The sequence below is a fragment of the Oxyura jamaicensis genome, chromosome 6 (genome assembly GCF_011077185.1).
Source record: "Oxyura jamaicensis isolate SHBP4307 breed ruddy duck chromosome 6, BPBGC_Ojam_1.0, whole genome shotgun sequence".
Lineage (NCBI taxonomy): Eukaryota > Metazoa > Chordata > Aves > Anseriformes > Anatidae > Oxyura > Oxyura jamaicensis.
In genome coordinates, this window is record NC_048898.1 from 1,325,140 (window position 1) to 1,345,732 (window position 20,593).

At 38.8% G+C, this 20,593-nt stretch overlaps 1 protein-coding gene across 10 annotated transcripts in view; it reads right to left on the reverse strand.

The window, feature by feature from the left end:
• Positions 1 to 20,593, reverse strand: part of PCDH15 (protocadherin related 15) — a 721,430-nt gene that overhangs the window by 11,685 nt on the left and 689,152 nt on the right. For 7 of the 10 annotated variants that reach the window (XM_035329710.1, XM_035329709.1, XM_035329711.1 and 4 more), the window contains 4 exons: positions 15,394 to 15,612; positions 12,537 to 12,545; positions 11,496 to 11,606; positions 414 to 435 (listed from right to left, as the gene is read on the reverse strand). In XM_035329710.1, the coding sequence (XP_035185601.1) occupies positions 414 to 435; positions 11,496 to 11,606; positions 12,537 to 12,545; positions 15,394 to 15,612 (361 nt within the window). The remainder of the gene's footprint in view (positions 1 to 413; positions 436 to 11,495; positions 11,607 to 12,536; positions 12,546 to 15,393; positions 15,613 to 20,593) is intronic. The other 3 variants (XM_035329721.1, XM_035329717.1, XM_035329714.1) reach the window with 1 other exon arrangement.

The window sequence follows — 20,593 nt, forward strand, 5'->3', positions numbered from 1 at the left end:
ATGAATTCATTTAGATTTCTGAAGAAAATTCTCCATGTTACTCGTTGCTGGAAGAAAGACACTGCAAAGACAGGCCACAGTGGGTTGCAGAAAATGCCTGTGCTGGGCCCTTGACAGTGGGCAGCAGCAGATGATTAGATGTGCTGTAGTAAAACACAGCAAGCAATGGAAGCAATGCCCTACGGAACTTCTTGGCAGGCTGTCAAGCAGCAGTCTCCTGGCCTGGAGGTTACATTTGTGGCACGATGGTTCCAAGCTACCACTGAAAAGTACAGCTCATGAATACATACACACTTTTTGCACCACTTTGTATTCTGGTCTCTAAAATAGCCATTGTTTCATAACACAGGTTTGTATGGAAAAAGTTTGTTGATATAATTAGTAATTTAAATGTAACTAGGGAACAGCCTTACCTCTTGCTGTGCATATCCTCGCCTTGAAGTCAGAAAAAGAGAAAAAAAAATGTATTAGTATACTTCTGCTAGACTGTATAAAGATGCATATTGCCATTCTTTCTGGAGAGATGAAAAGATAATGCGATTACTAGCAAGAAAAGAAATACATATCTACAATATAAAATATGTTTTTCTTTAGATTTGCTCTGCACATACAAATTATTGCATGAGAAAGGCCAGTGAGTCTTTGGGATCTTTTCTTGCTTTAGATTGCAAATGAATGAGAAGAAATCCCCAATCCCCACAAGCCAGAGAGCCAGTGCACCCAGTACAACACCGCAAAGGGGAGCAGGGTAAATGCTGTGCTTGTTTTTTTTCCTTTCTCTCTCCAAGAGAGGCCCTGCCAAGTCACCTTCTCTGTTGTCTCAGACCTCCAAACACCATCTACAGAGACTTTGTTATTTCACCTCAGTGTTTAAGCAGTGAACAGTTTCTCTACTGCTTCTGGACTTTTGCTATCCACATAGGACTTGCTAGAAATTGGCCTGAAGCTTCTATTAGTAATTTAACACATTATTATTAAAATTACACATTTCCTAACACTTGCTCAGCAGGGGGGGAGTTACATTATTTTAGCTATCTGTGATTATTTTGCCACAGGCTTTGTACTGTTGATCTCATTGGATTTTTTTTTTGTTGCTGTTTTAGCTCATTTTCTTGGAGCCAGTCGCATTGCATGACAAATGCACTTACATCTATCAAGGTCTGTATTTTCACATTTTGTGCCAGAAAATTATAATGGTTTATACAAAACTAGCAAACAGCAATTTCGTATTACTATTAAGGATAGGCATGGAATTTTTTAATTTTATTTTTAAGAAGGGAAGAACAAACACTCAGAAGTATGCTGAGCTTAACCTACTATGCAGATGGCAGTCTAGGGAAATTCATTAATTACACTTGGGTAAACAATAAAGAACAGAGTACAAGTCCTTATTATTCTTTAGTATCATCATCTCTAAAATTTTCTATTAATATTCAGCACATGGAATTGATTATCAGAATTACATTAATGCTGTTGCCCATATAATATGAAACTAATGAACAACTGAAATGAAGATTTATCATCACAAGACGCTATGCGACTTTTCAAAGCCCACTTGAGCAACACTGTATTTAGTTTCCCTATCGCCTACAGCAATCTTCAGAAAAAGAAGGTCTTGTTTTGCAGAGAGGATAAGTAAGCCTATTAATCTTAATTGTTCTTGAGTAGTCACTGTATCACAGATTAAAATTGTAATATAAGGAATTCTAATTGAATTTGGAATTCAACTTTCTTAAAAATAGCACCATGCTGTGTTTTGAGAGATGCATATACTTTTCTTACAGTTTTGTGTGGTCATGATTAGAAGAAAAGAAATAGCTAGACAAAAAATGTCCATTCACTCAATACAGCACAAGGATCTCTATTCTGAGAAAAAGCCAAAGGTCAAAACAACATCATTTGTTTCCAGAAGGAACTTAAAGCTCTCCACGGAGGGAGGAATTGCTTCTGGATAGACATTAGCAGCTAGACTTCACTGCAGTCGGAGAGAAATCTTCAATGCAAAAATGGAAAGCAAGAACATAATGCCTATGAGGATGTAGGATAATATGGCACCTACTTATACACTCTTGGTGCTTAACATGGCAGATGAAACAGAATGAATTTACATGTACAAACACTGGCAACCTTCACAGGACTGTGCTGCTAACATGAGTTGAAGGAACTGTGATTTGCCTAAAGCAACAATTTTCCCAATTACTGGCATCCCACCGGGCATTTGCTATTTCATACTTTTTATCTTTTTTCACATTAAAAGTGTAAGAATCATAAAACCCAAATACTACAGATACTACTCAGTGGAGGCAACTGCTTATCAGTTTGCCCCAACTCTTGAAATGGAGGTTTCCTGCAGTTCATAACTGGAATCCGAAGAGAAAAAGAACCTGGAGGGGAGATGAGTAATGATACCTAACTGCTTAATTTCAGCTTTGCAGACAGTTCAAAGGCAAGAAGAGTTCTCCACAGATGCAATCTCTGCTCCTGCTCAGAACTCAACCCAGTCAAGCTGCTGATAAAAGGACCAGGGCTATATCCAGGGTCACATCTGACAGTAATAAACCAAATTGGACAACCCAGACAACCCAAGGAGGGGTCAATAAGCTTGTATATGGTCAACATTTTGCCAAGTATTGTATTGGTTGTCATACTTCCTAGTGCTGCAGAGCTCTAGTAGCACCCAGATATTTCAATGGGACAGAACTTCCCTAGCGCAGGTTAAAATACATGCTATTGGTATAGTTTCTTTCCCAGTCTAATCATTTTTTTTTTTTTTTTTTAATAAGGGCTGTTCAAGAAACAAACTAAAGAACAAAGGTTGCATTAATTACAGACAAAAATAAATTAGGTTTCATAAACCCTCCAACTTAATAAGGGTTTAAAGAATGAGAGAAGTAGGTGTTCCTCATTAGTGAAGAGCTGATTACCATGACCCCCACAGACTTTTCTGAGAGTGATTGGATGAAATATTTAAAATGGAGTTTTTCTGTGACGTCCAACCTTTCTACCTAAGGAATGCTACAGAGAATTGTAGCTGAATAAAACGTTTGAAGTTTATCTCCTGAATTACTGAACACCTGCAACTCTACTGTATGACACTACACACTGCAAAATTATTCTGTATTTGTCTAGTATTTCACTAGTGATGTAGAGAACTACACAAAAGCATGTTACGCTTATCACGATAACTTCCCATGCTCATCTGTGCACACTTTCAATTGTCCCACTGCCTCCATGCCTGGACCAAGGTACACAGAAGAAGGTACACATGTAAGCCATCTTCCAATTCTGGCTCTTAAATCTTAAACATTTCTCTAATAGCTGGTAATCTTTGACAGTTTGCTGCTAGTGCTGCAGTTGCACCACTCAGAGCTATTTAGCATGATGGGCAGCTAATCTACCTGCGTGAATCTCAAATTATATCGACTCTTACAGTAAAAATGCTGTGATGGATAATCATTCCCTGCACACGTTTGGGTACTGTTCCTAATCATTACATGTTTTGGAACTACAATCGAGCCCAAGAAGAGTGCAGGACTTCATTATGCATAGAAAAATTCTAATACATCAGCAAAACTTGCATGATGGAGATCATGAAGTTTGGCTCTGAGAACAAAAAAGCAGTTTCCGACTGAAGCATCCACACATGTCCTAACCACAGATTAAACAAAAAAAAAAAAGAAAAAGGAAAAAAGAGAAAAGGCCAAGCACCACGGAAATGCTGAGTATCTCTAGACAGCTTGATAAAAAATTACCTTTTTGCTCAGAATTATACGCTTGATATTGAACTGAATTTTAGTTTTTCTTCATTCTGTAATACATGGCTTTACCACTGCTTTTAAAAAAAATTCAATTTAAACATGAATATTCTTCATTTTGGCAAAGAACTAAATGAAACTTGCAGGTTGAACCAAGCTAACATTCATTTAAAAGCCAAAATGCTTTTACTTACCGTTTGTTTCAAAGGACAAGCTAATTGACATATTTAATGCAAAGGTCTGATTTAGATAACTGTGAGCAAAAAAGCCAGTAAGTCAATCCATATTACATGGATTTTTACAAGTACTTATAAACCATTACTTAGTGACACTAATCAGAATGACTTTATTACATTTTAAGATAAGCAAGATGTATTAACTGAAGTTCATGGCAAATTAGCATGAAAGTTAGAGAGATGACATCAACATGAACATGCAAAATAAAAAAAATGCTTTGTACATTAAATCGTTTACAAAATAAAAACTTTAAACATGCAGTTACAATATATATATATAAAAAGCAATGGAAGGCATGTAAGTGACATTAGGGAAAACAGCCGGGTTTACTGACAAATCAAGAGAAAAACCTTTTTCTGACTTAGGAGATGCAAATGTGAGCTGAAAGAAAGCAAGCCAGCATAACAGAGCACTGCGTCATCTCCCACGCAATAAAAAGATGAATTACTGTAATAACTGTGGATCACTGTGCTGAGCCTGCTTACTATCAGCACTTGCTTTCTTTGACATCCGATATTTGACAGTAAGATTCCTCCCAGGTGGTACATTTCACGGGCAAAGCAAGGGATTCCCATTACAGACGCAGAAAAATTGCTCTGCTTGGTGGTATTAGCTACAGTGAAGGCTGCTTAACATAAAGCAGTATCAAGCTCTCTGCCACCTATGGCTGATCCTTGGGTGCAAATGGACAGTTTTCCCCAAGAATTTCAGGTAAAAAAAGAGAACCAAGAACCAATGTCATAGAGCAGTACAATGTAGTGTTGAGAACCACTTGTAAAATTATACATTACAAATTTCTGAGGAAACAGGTAAGACAAAGTCTCAGTTTTGGGATTAGGACTAAGTAGTGATATACAGAGGAGAAAAGGAAAAAGTCTGAATTTGTGGAGAGTCTGAGGCAGATACCATGTGCTGCATTAGAGTCATCTCACTCAAAAGGTAACATGCAGAAAACATCCAACCGAAAACATTACAGTGCTGTCGACTGGGATGGAAAGCGTTTCTCAAGCTCCTCCACAACACAGCTCAAGCTGCCGTTCTGCTGGTTGTGCTCAGCCACTGCCTCTGGAGTTGGCAGCTCTGGTGTTGCAACCGGTTTGAGCTTAGAAATGTGCTTGGGCAGAGCGTGGTTTTTGTCTATTTGGCTGTACATGTTGGCCACGGACTTTTCAATCGCTGCTAAATTCTGAATGTTTTTAAGAATACCTTTCAGCTCCCTACGGGGAGGTGGCTCTGGCACTGGGGCCGGTGGCGGTACAGCTGGCTGTTTGGCAGAGGGTTTTGAATGCTTTGCAGGGGAGAGGTGCTGGGTGCTAAGAAGAGATGAAGAAAGAGACACGGGGGGCAGAGCTGGAGGATGTGGTGGCAACAGAGGGGGGGATGGAGGTGGAGGTGGCAGCAGTGGAGGTGGGGGTGGGGGAATTTTAGGTGGATCTGGAATGCTTTCTGCAACTTCTCCTTTGGTCTGAGGAGCTAGAAAACTTTGGCAAACTGATTTCTTTATCCTAAAAGACGGAGGAGTTGGCTTCCGAGTTGGTGGAGGAGAAAGTTCTTCAGGATAGTCGTGGTGAGTGATGATTACAGAGGGGACCGTGGAAGGCTCAGGCTCAACTACTTCAGCACAAGGTGTTGGAGAGGACAGAGGAGAAGAGCGAAGGCAAGGAGAAGCAACCACAGTTTTAGGAGACTGCTCTAGCACGTTCTCTCTTTCTTGGAAACAGCTGCTGTGTGTTGGTGAACGGATGGATTTCATGTCAGGAGATTTCACTTGCTTCATTTCCTGCAAAGCCTGCTGCTCAAATTGTCTTGCTTTCTCTTTTACAGTTAACTTGGGGCCACTTATTATTTGAAATAGTGGACTGCTAAGATCATCTCTGCTAGGCTGATTTTCAGTTCCTTCATTCTCTGCTTTGAGTCTTTCCTGTTGCCACTGAACGGGGTCCATGATAACCGGCCTGCTCAGAGAACCAGGCACGTGTCTTTTGGTAACGTGAGCTGGTACCGTCCACGCACGGTGACTGCCTCCCAAGGAGGCATCTCTCAAGACTAAGTGCATAGGAGAAAGAGTATCTAGGGCGTCGTTTCTTTTCCGTAGTAACCCAGCAGCAGCAGGACTCTGAGTGACACCTTCCACATACAATGGGTTTTGAGTAGTTAATGGGTTCTCATCAGATAAAAATGTAATGTTACTTGAAGATTTGGGGAGATTATTGTTCAATGATCCATTGATATTAGATTGCTTGTGAGCCTCAATAGCACGGGAAGCAAAGCTGCTTATAACTCTCTGACGATCTCCTTCTTCTAAGACTGATTTTTTTCCCCTGCTTTGTTGGAAATGGTAGAGAAGAAAAAGACTTGAAAGAAAAGAAGATAATCACATGTAAGGAAACATGCATGGACATCGATTTTTATGAGAGAGAAAAAAAGAATTTGTGATATGAATCAGAGACATAACAATACTTCCAGCAAACTACTACTACTACTACCCAACACACACACACACACAAATCTACTGGACTACTGGGCAAGACATTTACTTCCACGTGTTCTTTAGGGGAGAATGACTTTAGGAGGAAGAGAAACTGTAAGATTTTAGCTACTCAGCAAGTTCAAAAATTGTTGACTTCTTCAAAGGCGTAGATTTCAAAAGTATCAGGGTCAGTACTGTACCCTGTCTTCCAAGTGATACAAAACATCAGTATTACGTACTATTGCTATCTATACAGTGAGATCTATATCTATACTGTGAGATAATATGGAATCACGGTATGTATACTGTTTGTATGTTTGTTTCCATCACCGACACAGCAGTGGCACTGTGCCATACAGCACACAGCCAACACCAGTCCACCTTAAAAATTCCCGTGAGTATTCTGTTTTATAATAATTGCGCATCAAACCTCTGCAATTCTATAAAAATGTGTACAGTTAGGGAGCCTTTAAGTGTGCCTGCATTGTCTGTTGAGGAGTGGCCACAGGTCAGCTGTAAAACTAGAACAGCTCTCTAAGCCGACAGTCAACCTGAAACCATGGCCACAGGGGCAGTCGGAGGTGCCCGAGGCACATCCAAAGCTCGGAGCTGCAAGGTGCAGGCCAGTGGGACCAGAAGCCAGTCAGGTGAGATGCATGTTGCACTCTGACCGTTCTGAGACTGATTTTTACAGGCATTAATTCTTGCATTTATGATTCATCTATTGATGCAGAACTATCAGTATGTGTACCAATTTCATCTCTGCATCATATTAGCCAAGCGACAAGCCCCTGTAGTTAGATTACATTTAACTTCTAGTCCAAAAGTAGGATGTCTCACCATTTTCTGGAATTTACCTAGCACCTCTGAGTGACTCATTAACCTACCTTCCTCAAGGACTTTTAATACCAAACACTACTGAGCAGACTTTAAGATAATCAGTACTTTAAAAATCAGTATCCCCAAACGCCTGCTAGAAAAGAGTGCCCCTAGAGCCCTATTTTAAATAATGCTTACCTGAGACTGAAAATAAACTCATTTCCCCCCAACTATGAAAAATTTAGGATACTGGCCAACTCCAGATACAGCTAAAAGTGAAGCACTTGATACTTTCAAAGAGATGATTCCCCCCTCATTCAGATGAGACTGCATCAAAATGCATTCCCATCACTGCCATATACAGTTTTATTTTATTGTACCTAAACAGATCCCTGTCTAGTATAGAGATGAAAGAAAACAGTCCTAAAAATGATACCTACTCTAAAAGCTCTCTGTGGAATTTTAAGTATATCAGCAAGACAAGCTATAGGGAAGAATATGATGGTGTAAGGGGACATTATGGTAGAGTGGGGAGTAAAGACAGCATTAACATTACTGCTTTTGTGCAATTCAATTGGAACTTCACTGCCTTTGCCATTAGGAAAAGATACTTTGCGGCTACCCCATGCATGGAATGCCTCATTGAAAACCTTCCCCTTGCCTTAAGCAACTGCAGCTAAAATATAGCATGAGAGTAATGACATTTACACTAAAAATTACAACTAACACTATTTTAGAGTCTCTTGAGCTGTGTAAGAGTTTTCCAAAAATTTGAGTTAAAAATTCTTATTTTTACAAAATTTGAGTCATATTCTTTTAACTTTTTTTTTTTTTTTAAAAAAAAGGGAATAGTGGAAAAAAATAACAATATTTTCCATTTTGACATGAATGTTGGAAGAAGCTGTATTAGACCTCTTGAACAGATTGCCCCATTATGCAGATATTTTTTATTTCCTTTTAAAATTATTACTATTTTTTGACACCCCCTCCCCCCTTATATATATATATATATATTATAGATCTGAAAATATTACTTTATCTAAATTACTGGAAACTTAACCTCTAGTGGTTAAACATTCCCTAGAAAAACTGGAAACATAATTTAATAACTCATACATAAAAATCCCCTGAATGTTCACTGTTAATACTAGAATAGATTTGCTTTTTATTTTTTTTTCTTGTTTTGGCTGGGAGATGACTCACAGAGAGAAACTCCCATTTGTCACAGGGACCCAGAAGGATTGAGAAGGACCATTGTACAGCATACAGGGCTCACTGTCCCATTTGCGAACCCTCCCAGCAAAGCCACAGAGGGTTACATTAGTGAATAAACTCCTCCTGAGGCACTACAGTTCTCCAAAAAATCATTATGCCTTTGGGCAGAACATAACCGTATACTTTAGATAACTGTTCTAGTGTAGAGTTGGTATGAAAAATAATTGATTTCACACTAATAATAAACTAACTCTTCATTCTCAAGCAGCATACTTTAAGATTGGTCAAGCATCCTCCACCTATTTAGAGATGAGAGAAATAAATGATTCTGAACTTGAAGGACCCCCTCCAGTAGAAAGCTCATGCAAGATGACATAACCTTTATGCTACTGGAATGGATTATTTCAAAAGCTTCTTAGCTCCTTCCTTGCTTCATATGAGCTCTCTCACAGATGAGGTTATCCTGAAATCTTCTGTTTATGTATGAGTATTTTAATCAATGAGAAACTTCAGCTCGCCAGTATGAAGCCTACTTCTGTATACTGAAAGATGAGTACCTGTCTAGCAAGGAATTACAAATAGCTGACTAAAAAAAGATTTTACTTCCATCCAGTTCTAATATCGTAAGTCCATGGCCAGAAAGCAAATATCCTGTGTGCGTGCTCAGGATTTTAAGGATTTTATTGTTTTAATTCTTTTTCACCCTAGTATGAGTATTTGGCCTCAGAAATAATACCATTCAAGTTCAGCAATCATACTTCATCTCTACTTCCTACAAAAGGATAAAGAGGAATACAAGTATTGAAACTTCACAGTAAATGTCTTTCCTGTACTTGATCAATGGACAAATAAAAGATGAGTTTGATTGCAAAAGATTACAAAAGATTGCAAGGTTTAATGGGAACTAATGTAAGGAAAACTAGCATTTCTACTAGCTACGAATATTAAAACAATGAAATGAGCTTACTTACTGATGCCTATGTGTCCAGACAGAGAAAAATGAAAATTATGAGACAAGGTAGATTTAAAACTGAAGAGCTTAGTTTCATTTCATTTGCTATAAACACCAAATTAAGAACACAAGACACAAGGCAGTACTGCAAATGAAAGATGACTGTCTCAGGACAACTACAGACAGGAAATATTTTACTAAACTTCATGTCAAAATTTAATAAAAGGTATTTCCTAAAGTGTAATTTCCTATGTTATACCAGTGCCTTGAAATCAAATAGTTGACAGAAAGAACGTGTAATTTGTACTTATTTATATTGAATTATGTGTGGGATTTTTTGTTTGTTTTTTAATCCTAAGGGTATTCATTTAACTTTTAAAGATTTTTACTCATAGATGTTTGATCAGTTCCTTAACATGATGGATAATAGCTGTATGCAAAGACATCTGGGAGAAAGTATTCTAAATATGGGATCTTTTTTGGTGCTATGAAAAACTATTATTTATCAAAATGAATATAAATCTAAGCCTAAATTTCAATTTTGCAAATCTATAAATTAGCACCTACATGTTTCAGTGCTAAAAGGTAATATAAATAATAATAATAATAAAATATTTGCAGGTAAAATAACCCAGCATAATGAGGCTTGATCTGGTTTTAGCAGAAGGTATTCATCAGAGCACAAAGCACAAATTCATCCATTGGGACATCCAATTCCCACTGATAATCAGCTTTATATCACTGCCAGTAAAATCAGCAGAAGTCATTTGTTAGTTTCAATAGGAATTTAGTAAATGCAGAAGAAATAGGAATTCTATCCAGCAGGGCATTTCACATAAGCGTACAGATGTGATCCCATTTGGTTTGCAATCAAAGTGCTCACATTCAAAGATGTGACTGTATGCTATCGTCAAACAGTTTTTTCCTCTCTTCCTGCCCCAGAAATAACGCTTCACAAAGGCAAAAGGTATAGGAGGAAATCCAGCAGTTAGGAGAAGCTATTCTTGCTTCAAGTATAGCTCCTGTATCTACGTAAGAAAGCTCAAGCTCTGGTATAATTTCAAGCACGGAGCCTGCTCTCAGATGGCTAAGAGGTAAAGCAGCAGCGATAGGCATTGTCACACTTCCTTACCATTTAATAAACTCAATCACAGCATCTGTAACATTTCAACACTCTGAGCAAAACAAATACCGACTGAAAGTACAGAAGTTGGCAGTCCTCAGCAACATCAGCAGCTCTGTCTCCCTGCCTCCAAACATTACTATTGCTGTACTCCTCAGCATTACCCATTTTAAAAGTATAAACATTGATTAGTAAGTCTGGAAAGCTGATCAGCAACACCCTTACCCCCACACCCCCAGTACAGCACAAATATTAATTGGCTCTTCTCCGCTGTAATGTTCTCATATTGAGAGTTAAATTGCTGTTGGGAGTCCATAAACTTCATATTTAGAAAGGCATGAAAAGATAGGCATCTTTGCAATGTTATTATATCACAAGCATCTAACAGGTAAAACACATATCCATTGAACTGCCAGTCGTTTCTCTATGTGATAGTTCCTTTATGTTTAAATTTAATTTTCAAAATGGTTTTAATTTTAAAATTGACAACAAGAAAAAAAAAAAAAAAAAAAAAAAAAAAGAGGTTTTGGTGCAGCAGTTTTATTAGATGGATTTAGTCAGCAGCTTTGGAAAATGTTGGCCTGGATTTTTATAAAGGAGCCATCCTGGCTCCCCCTCTTAGCGATGGCCTGCTGTAGGCTCTAGAAAAAACATCTGGTTATGCCTTGCATTTTGCCAACTAAAAACCTGTTAAAGATTCCCCTGTGCATTAAGAGAAATCCCCATTGGCAGGTTAAATTTTTATCTCCTTACAGAGACCTTCTATTTATTTTCCAGATGTTGGAGAACCCCAAGCAGCTGGAGAAACATCCCTTCACGACGAAAAGCTTTTTTGACATTGACTGCTGGAAGTAGTATCCCTGCAAAGTGAATCATGGCTTTGGTCACTATCAATTATATTGATGTATTGCAAAGAACACTTACATGGTGCTGTCGCCAAGCTCTTCATAGAGGTTGTTGGCAGCGGTGCTGGCTGGTTTGCCGGCTGGTAGGGCCATCTGGATTCTTGCAGTCTTTGCGCACTCAGCCTGTCGCCTTCGGGAAGCCGTGAAGGGTGGAGAAATACACTCAAATTAGAAGCACTCTATACCCTAACATAAGCTGAAATTAAAATTTTTCTGTGTTTTTTTCCTGCAGCTTTCAAAACATTCCGGCCTCTCATCCTCAAAGAGAAGTATTTATATAATAAATAAACATAATTTTTACCCGTCTTTTGCACCTCCCTATTATTTGTTCTTTCTTAGGGGAATCTCAGCACCCACCCTGGACAGATACCTCCTGAGCCCAGCACTGCCACTTGGCAGCAAGCACTTCCAGGCAATGATGTACGCGCTAGCTCTGACACTGCTCTCAGCAGGTTTATTATACTGGCTGCCCAGGGATAACGGCAGAGAGAGTAAGCTCCTTTGACTATTTTATTCAAATGCCAAGAGACTATAATTTTAAATGCAAAAAACTCTGGCAAAGCTTAATTCAACACTTGCAACTCTTTTCTCATTACAGTTGACTGCTAAATTTCAGTCTCAACATTTTTCCTATGATTAAAAAAAAAAGGGGGTAAATTCACTGCAACAAAACAAACCAAACGGAAAGAAAAAATGCACAACTCTATTTTCTACTTTGAAAATAAAAACTATAGTTCCTCATTTGCGCCCCAGCCTGACACGCATTTGCTTGCTTGAGGAATACCACACATGGATTAATATTTTTTCTGTCCTCTGCAGGAAACAGGCTATGTCCTGAACAGTGGTATATTTAATGCATGTTAGCGTGCAATAATAAAAGCCCCTGGGTGGCCATACACGTAACACTCGAAAGCCTTGCCGTACAGGACGTTCAGAAACAAACCGAAGTGTAGGAAGTAAGTCTCACTGGCTGTCAGTTATCCTTTTAAAACTGAACATGACTAAGCCCTCAGAATTCCTGTGCAAGCATTTAGAAACAAAGCAGAAGATAAATACTTACTCTTTGAATCTATTTTGTTACGCAGAAAAAAGATGAGGAGATAAAATGGAAGGTTAAATTAATTCTGTTTGCAACAATTGTCCTAAACAGTGGTACTAATAGGAGTAATAAACTAGATGCTACTTAATTATTCCACACATAAAATTACAGAATTAATGACATGTTAAAGAATCGTAATTTCCAGAGCTGAACAGTGAGTGTTTAGCTGCTATTTGCAATACTCTTGAAACAATTTTGCAGTCAGTATAAGCATGAATTACAGCAGAGAAAATTGCTTTGGGCTTACAGAAAACAAGTCCCTGCCACACATGCAGACAGAAAAGAAAAAGACACAAAAACAGGATCTACCTTGTCATATTTCATTAGCCAATAGACTATTAGGGATGTGTTTTTATAACTGTTTTCTCCCTTTAAAATGTTTTGAGAATGCTGCAGAAAATGTCTTCAGTAGTGAAAGAGTATTATTTTCAGTTTCTATTAAGAAAACGACATTTTTTTTTTGTGATTAATAGTGTATTACTTATACTTAGCTTCTGGGGTTACATTGAATAGTGTATTTCTAAGACCCTACATAACAGCAAGGAATAATGAGTTTCTGGCTTGTTTACAAAAGCAATAAATGTAGGCATTGAACTGCACTTTGACAGTGGTTATTTTATACTTAGAAGATAACTCATTTAATTTAAGTAGTACTTTTACAAAATTTAGTAAGTAAAATTAATCCTCTGAATGTTAACTTGATCATGGGTCTGGAAAGCACTGAAAAATGCACCTACTGCATATAAAAAGTTTTATCAGTGAGAAAATATTTAAAATTTCCATTACATGTGCTGTGATTATGACAGTTAATTTTATTATTTATTTAATGATAAAAATAATATAAAACAATATATGATTTATATAATATAATCTCTACACTCAGAGGCAGACTCGAGTACCTCCTTTGCCAGAGTGTTATCAGGAAAAATACTGAAGCTCCTTTCAAAGAGGAGGAAAAGGCTGTAATGCTGTTGCTAGTTATTAACAGTAAAATGCCTTTTATTTTCTTTGGTCCTCTTCAGTGATACCTTTTCCATAAAGGTATAGTTTACTCACATTGGTCTGCTCTGAAACCAACTCCAAGTCGTACTTCTGGACAACTAAAACGTGATTTTGATGAAGTTAGACAGATTACTTAAAGCTCTTACTGTTAATCTCCTTTGATTATCTATCAGGCACCAAGGAGAAATATTGCTGTTACCTTTCTTAGGGAACCAGGCCACTTGGATAATAAAAACAGTAATCACCAACTAGTGGTAGGTTGGGCTGGTTCAGGAGTGTTTCACTGGAAGCTAACTTTACGTATGAATGATAGATGTAAAGCAGCTTTGAGATGTGCTGCCATCCCACTGGTAGTTTGTCAAGCACTTCCAGACTCCTGTAAAAGACCTTTTGCTTTGACCCAAACTGTTTGGAGAAACTGGGGTGTAAAGGCAGTCCAAAGAACTTGCAGTAGCCATTAGAAAATGGCTGTTCTTGCCTACTTTTCTGATGTCAGCATGGAGAGTGCTTTCAGGCAGGCTACTATTTTGTCCATGTAGGATAAGCTTTTCCAATGATGAATAACAGATCACAGAATCATCTAACATAGTACTTTCCTAACTCCAAATGGTAGTGCAGAAAGGAAAAATGCAGCATTTAAATCCTACCTGGAATGCTGTACTATATACACCTATTGCAGCATTCAAATTGTGAGTGCTCTACAGCAACACGTGCACATCAGCTAGTCTGTGCCCTCTCCTCCCACAGACTGCTGCAACACTGCAGTGGGAGTCTGCAGAGGCACTGCCACTTCACTGCCCTTGATGTAATGAAAGGAGCAGACAACAAAGCATTTCTCTAAAAGCAAACACGATCAAAAAAAAAAAAAAAAAAAAATCCACCATGGCTCTGGGAACCCCATCCTGCCTGGTCCTACAGAAAAAAAGGTTTCCCACGATAAGGGCATATTGCATTCTACCTAGTTCATCGATTTCTAAATGGAGATAGAAGGGCATGGAGATACAGACGGATGTATGCACAAGTTGAATACAGCTTGTTACTGGGGAAGATGCACGGAGGTTTTTAGGTTTTGGTTTTGCAATGATTGATATTTTTTTGCTCTGAGCATGCAGACAGAATTAGAAATCTTTCATAATAAGCTGAAGAATTTTTAGTGGACCTGAAACAGTCCATTTCATAGGAACTAATGAGCAATGTTGACCCTTGAATTAGCGTACTAGCCTCATGACTTAAAACTCTTGAGTCTATCAAAGGTGAATGAAAACATCAGGCAGGTTCTTTCTGGTTATGCTGACTTGAATAGCACTAGCATGGCACAAAATCAAACTTTCATTAAATATTTGCAATTAAGAAGCACACAGATAGAGAAAATATATAACTGAATATTTTAGGATTTAAACAAAAAAACAGTTGAGTCCTCCTCTTATTTTGACTGAAATATGCTATTTGATCTTTGACTCACTTATTTAACCAGCACTATTTTATTTATTTATTTATTTATTTGGCATGGAATTCAGTTTTAATCTACACTTGCATTTCAGATGTCTGGCTTTTGATCTTGTGTTTCAGCATGACTTCCAGAACAGTTACTGAAACGCAACTTAAGAAAGAATAACAAGATGTGCTTCCCGTGCATCTCCTCTTTCCATGCAAAGCCCCCATTAAGCCTTAACCAACTAATGTGATGGGAGGGACGTTACAAGCATTTCCCTGTATGTAGACTGGCAATAAAGGAAAGTTTTCAAAGCAGCTCAGCTAAGAAATGTAGCATCCTTACTACAGCATTGCTGTTACAAAAAGGAGTCAGAATACTTACTGTCTGTAGCTGACCATAACAATTAAAATAGCCGGCATACAGCAGAGGATGATAATGACGGCCAGAGCGAGGAGTGCACCTTCCGTGTAGCCTACGGCTTGCGCCTGCTTCTTGACATTCGCTACCACGTCTGGGGTGCGGATCTCCAGGATGCGTCCCCCCTGTCCCAGGTACGGCTGGAACTCTTTATTGATATCCAGCAGTTTGCCATCAAGGAACCTTCAGTGCCACAAAACAAACAAACAAACAAAAACTATTACAGCCAACCTCATTAACTGTGTTTGAATTACTGCATAGTTGGGTTAATAACTATGCTCTGATAAAGCACATACCTCTCCTTTATGTGCTTAAGAATATCAGTAATTCCCCATAATCCCCATGTCAGTGATAACTCCAATGTACTTAATGCCAGAACACAGTTCAAACACTGAAAAGGGGCGGTGAGCTGAGGCTTATTCTCATTTCTAGGGGCAAAAAGTTCTCCATGCCATAGAGAACAGCATGGCCAACAGTTTGCTTTGTGCTTTCTCCTTCAGTGCAGAGGATTAACTAACCCTCCTGCACATATCCCTAAACACTGGTCTGGCCGCAAGTTGAACTTGATGCTAAACTAGAAGCACCTATTTTTTAAAGGACTTTCCTTAGTTTCTTAGGCTAATGTTTTTGGTTGGTGATCTGTCCTGTTTGTTCCTTTTTAACCTTCCTCTCAATATTAAAAATCAGGTGATATGGAAAACTTTTATCTGGAAAAACTACTAAGAAATTACTGTAATTTCCAAAGGAAAAGAAAAAACGTTGGATTCCTTTGGAAGTGAGGGCTGACTCTTTCACAAGCTGCCAAGTAGTTTCTCTGAACTCCAGCCATAAAGACCACAGTGGGAGGCACCCACTTGGATGGACAAGGATCCTGCTGGCTCTAAGCTATAGCAAAATCCCTGCTCTGTCCGTGTACAGAGGTTTTCCTAGAAATTGCTGTGAAAAGCACAGATGAAAAAAAAGACCAACGCAACAACAAAAAATATTCTGAAACAATTTCTGCATATTAACTCGGATGTCCAAAGGAAGTCTGAAATAGCTTTTATTTCATTTGGGTGATCACAAGACAAATTACACTCCTAAAAGACCACTTCTTAAAGGCTGTTCATTTCTTACCATTGATTTCCTCTCAAACAAATTCGTTTACTGATAAATTCTCATAGCATTCGTTCATCCCCACTTTTTTCTAACTTCGGAGAGGACACACACTGATCTGTGTGTGTAATCTACCAGCTGGATCTCCTGGCACGCAGAGCAACCATCCCAAATGGCAAAATGCTGTGTACCAGTTCTGTGATACCAGCTTCAAAGAGGAGCAGTGACTACTCACAGACTTGCAGTCTCACAAAACCAACCCAAAGCATTTTTAAGAACAGTTCCCCTTTGTACTGCTGTGCTCTACTAATATTCACAACTGATTCCTTGATTTCTTCTACAAAGCATTTTCTGGGTAATTAAGCAAAAAGCCCTTTTCTCTGCCTGAAGACCCGCGATGATGGTTTGCAAGATTATAAACCGAGTACAAATGGAACTCTAAGTCTTTTGTTGTACACTAGGTGTCACTGCTGCACGTTACACATCCTTTTAGCGGGCCAAAGACATCATTAAGCTAGGACAGCATTAAATCTCTGCAAGATTTTAAAAGTCTCTCTTAAAAATTCTGTTAGCATTTTCTTGACAAGCCCTGTTTTACAAGGTTCGTAACTCAGCTGTTCACGTTCTACTCCATGATGGAACATGATACATTGCGCAAAAGATTCACGCGGGCAAAGTATTTTATTTTTAATGGTGGGCATTTTCCACCTAATATATGCAGGACAAATTTTCTAGATTCAACTTTTTAATGCTCTAATAAATCGAACCTTCTTTCATATAAAAGATTAAGAAGAACGAGGCTGATCATTTCAGTCTGTAGTATTATCTAAGAGGCCCCAAGCTTTATAGGAGTTTGGCATAAAGGGAGGAAATATCAAAGCAGTTACTATTCACGCATTTTTTTTGGTCTAACAAGACATTTTCCTGGTTAATAAAGATGTCAGGTAATCAGATGTAAGAGTCCTAAAGAAAAGTATGAATCTCTCTCTGCATATCAATCTTACAGAGTACAGGACAGGGAAAAATCAGCATCTCTTGAGAGATACATAGATTTTCCCCAGCTGGCAATGAGGAACACAGGGCAGCTGTTACACTGACGATATCTAAACCACGTTTTTGTTTTCCAGCAATTTTGCCTGAATGCAAATGTGAGGGATTAGGCTACATGTTTGGGACTTTTGGACATGAGGTAGTCACCTGTTCAAAATACGCTGGTGGTGAGCATGGCATCTCCTGTGCATGTACATTGGCATTAATTACTCCAGCACAACCAGAGCACGCTGCAGCTCTTCTGTCTCCTCCTTTCACTTGCATTCCTTATTACTAAATTAAGGTTTTAAAACTGGGGGCCCATCTCTGACTTTGCAACCTCTCTTCCATCGTATCCAGTCTCTTAATTGAAGCCTCTTCCAATTAATCTATTTTCTGCTAAGATCCTTAGCAGATCCTGGCTGGCAGAAAGATGTTTGTGGCTCTTGCCAATCCCTTCCCAACGAGGGCACCACCACTGCCATGTGTCCTGTAATCCCTCTAAAGATCTAAATTCTAGGAAAGATGGTCACAAAAGGGTTTTATTTTTAGATTTGAGCTGAGTCAAATCTCTTGAGGCTGCTAGTGAAAATTTGTTAACTTCAGATTTCATGCTATAAAACTCATTCCATTTCTCTCCTTTATTTTAGTAAGCTGACCCTTACTCACCTCTACCCTAAAGCCAGGGAAGCATTCCCCAAGATTGTGCCGATTTACACATTCAAAAGCTTTTTAAGAGAGGGCAGAGAAATAATAAAATAATAAAAAAACCACCATCAGGCACATGGAGTATTCTAATGAGATCATTTCTAAGTTGATAATATCCCATACATTTCCAAATCAGAGAAATGAATAACATTCCATTCAAGCTGGAAAATTTGCCTTTAACCTATCTTAACTCTATTCTGTGTATTCCACTGGACACACAAACATCCCCAAAGACATTCCTACATTCTCAATGGGCACCAGAATCAAAGGGATGCATTTTCTGTCCATGAAGAGAGTCTGCAACAGGAAAATATCTTTCTTAGGGACCTGAAAGAACAAACTGCCTCCACGCAGAGACACTACAAAAGGGTGACAGAGGATTTTCAACTGTTATCATGGTCACATAAGTCTTATGAACCTGGGCAGCACCGAATAATGTCTTTTTGACCTTGAGTACTTCTAACGGGATCCCACCTCAGCCATACTCTAAACTGGAAGAAAACCCAGCCCTCAATGGATTTACAAATTGGCCAAGTGGAGAAATAACAAGTAGGACAAATTGCTACCAAAAATGAAGTCACTCCATTCTGGGAACTGGCAGAAGACAACTGAACACAAACTCCCAATGCATCGCTAAGACTGAAAAAGACTTTATGACCCTGGAGATGCCTACAAACAAAAAAATATGGTCAGCAGAAGGAAGAAGGCTATCTTGCCTCTTTATTTGCCACTGCTCTGAAAACTACCTCTGCTAAACTGCGCCAGATTTTTATACTGCTAGTTCAGAAAGAGATGCTGCAAGACTGGAGAGGGTCCAGAGAGACTAAGTGATTAAAAAACTTAAAACATTTCTCAGAGTGCAGAGCACAAAGAACTTGTCCAAAAAAAAAAAAAGAAAATTAGGAGGATGATGTGATCATAGTCTTAGGCTTTGGGGAGAACCAGAAATTAAAAGCACCAATTGTGTGCTTCAATCTAGCACCCAGAGTTATAGCAAAACATAATGACTGCATTTAGACATTTTTTTAAAAGTCTACTTTTTGACAGTAAAAATAATTGCCACTGCAGTAACACCATGAAGGTTGTAGTTGATTGGATTTTCTTGAACAGTTCCTTTGCTGAAAGACATGCTCAAGGCAGAATTAATTCTGGGAATTCCTATGATCTTTATTATACCAGGTCAGACTGATCACAGTGATCTTTTCCAACCTATAAACTCTGAAAATATGCAGAGATTTAGTATGCCATAATTCATCTGTACTAAATTAAGAGCTCGGGAGAACAAGCCCTTTTTCAATCATAGTTCACTGAGATGGCTCACAGCCATTTACTTTACAGGCTGCTGATTGACATGCTGCTTTATGCCATCATTGAGCAGTCTGGTCTAGTTTTCACTGAGATAAAAAGCAAACACATAGGTGAAACTCATGCAAAAACAAACCAAAATATAGTGTCTGCTTTAGAGGAAGAACTTGATTACCATTTTCCCTGTTTTGATATATATGCAGAATGCTGAAATAAAAATACAGTTCCTAACAAGATGGTTCTGTGACCGTGTTGATACCCTGGCAGTTGAATGGGTTGAAATACTGATTTTGAAACAAAACCTACTCGCCCCTAGTGATGACTCAGAAAAAAAAATAATGTAAAGAGATTATATTAATTTTGTTTTCCTTACCCATGTAATCTCTGGCTTCTCCAAGTTTGTTTTTGTTTTTGTTTTGTTTTGTTTTTTGTTTTTTCCAAGTGGGCAGAGAACAGAGTTGCATGTCAGCATGGTGTCCCCCAGGAGCTCTGCTAAGGTGCAGAACCCCGGACGGGGGGGCACCCTATTGAACCTGCCACAGGGACAAGAGCTGGCCCCACCACAGTCAACATGCTGTGAGCACAAACCCATCAGTAAAAAAGCCTCTTATGTTTTATGCAACACTGGAACTTAACCGCAACTTTGGAAATAGATTGCAAAGACAAAATACCAAACTGTGTATGTAGGTGGTCTGTTTACTGGTTCTCCCCATCTCTAACAGCTGGTGGGATGTCCCCATGCAGATCTGTCTGCCCAGCCCACTGGGGACCTGTGAGCACTGCTGATTTCCTGCATGTAGATGCACACCCTGGTCACGTCCCGATGGCTGTGCTTTGGACCAGGTACACACCACCTCTTTTCTTTTCCTTTCCCTTCCCTCCTCTCTTTTCTTCTCCTTTGGTTTCTACAAATAAAAAAAAATGAGGGAGACATGCTCCCAACAGAAACTGCAGAAGGCCTGAAGGTCAATAACTGGAGCACCAAAGCCCTTGCCTGGAGATCACTGAGCAGTTCTGGTACATAGGA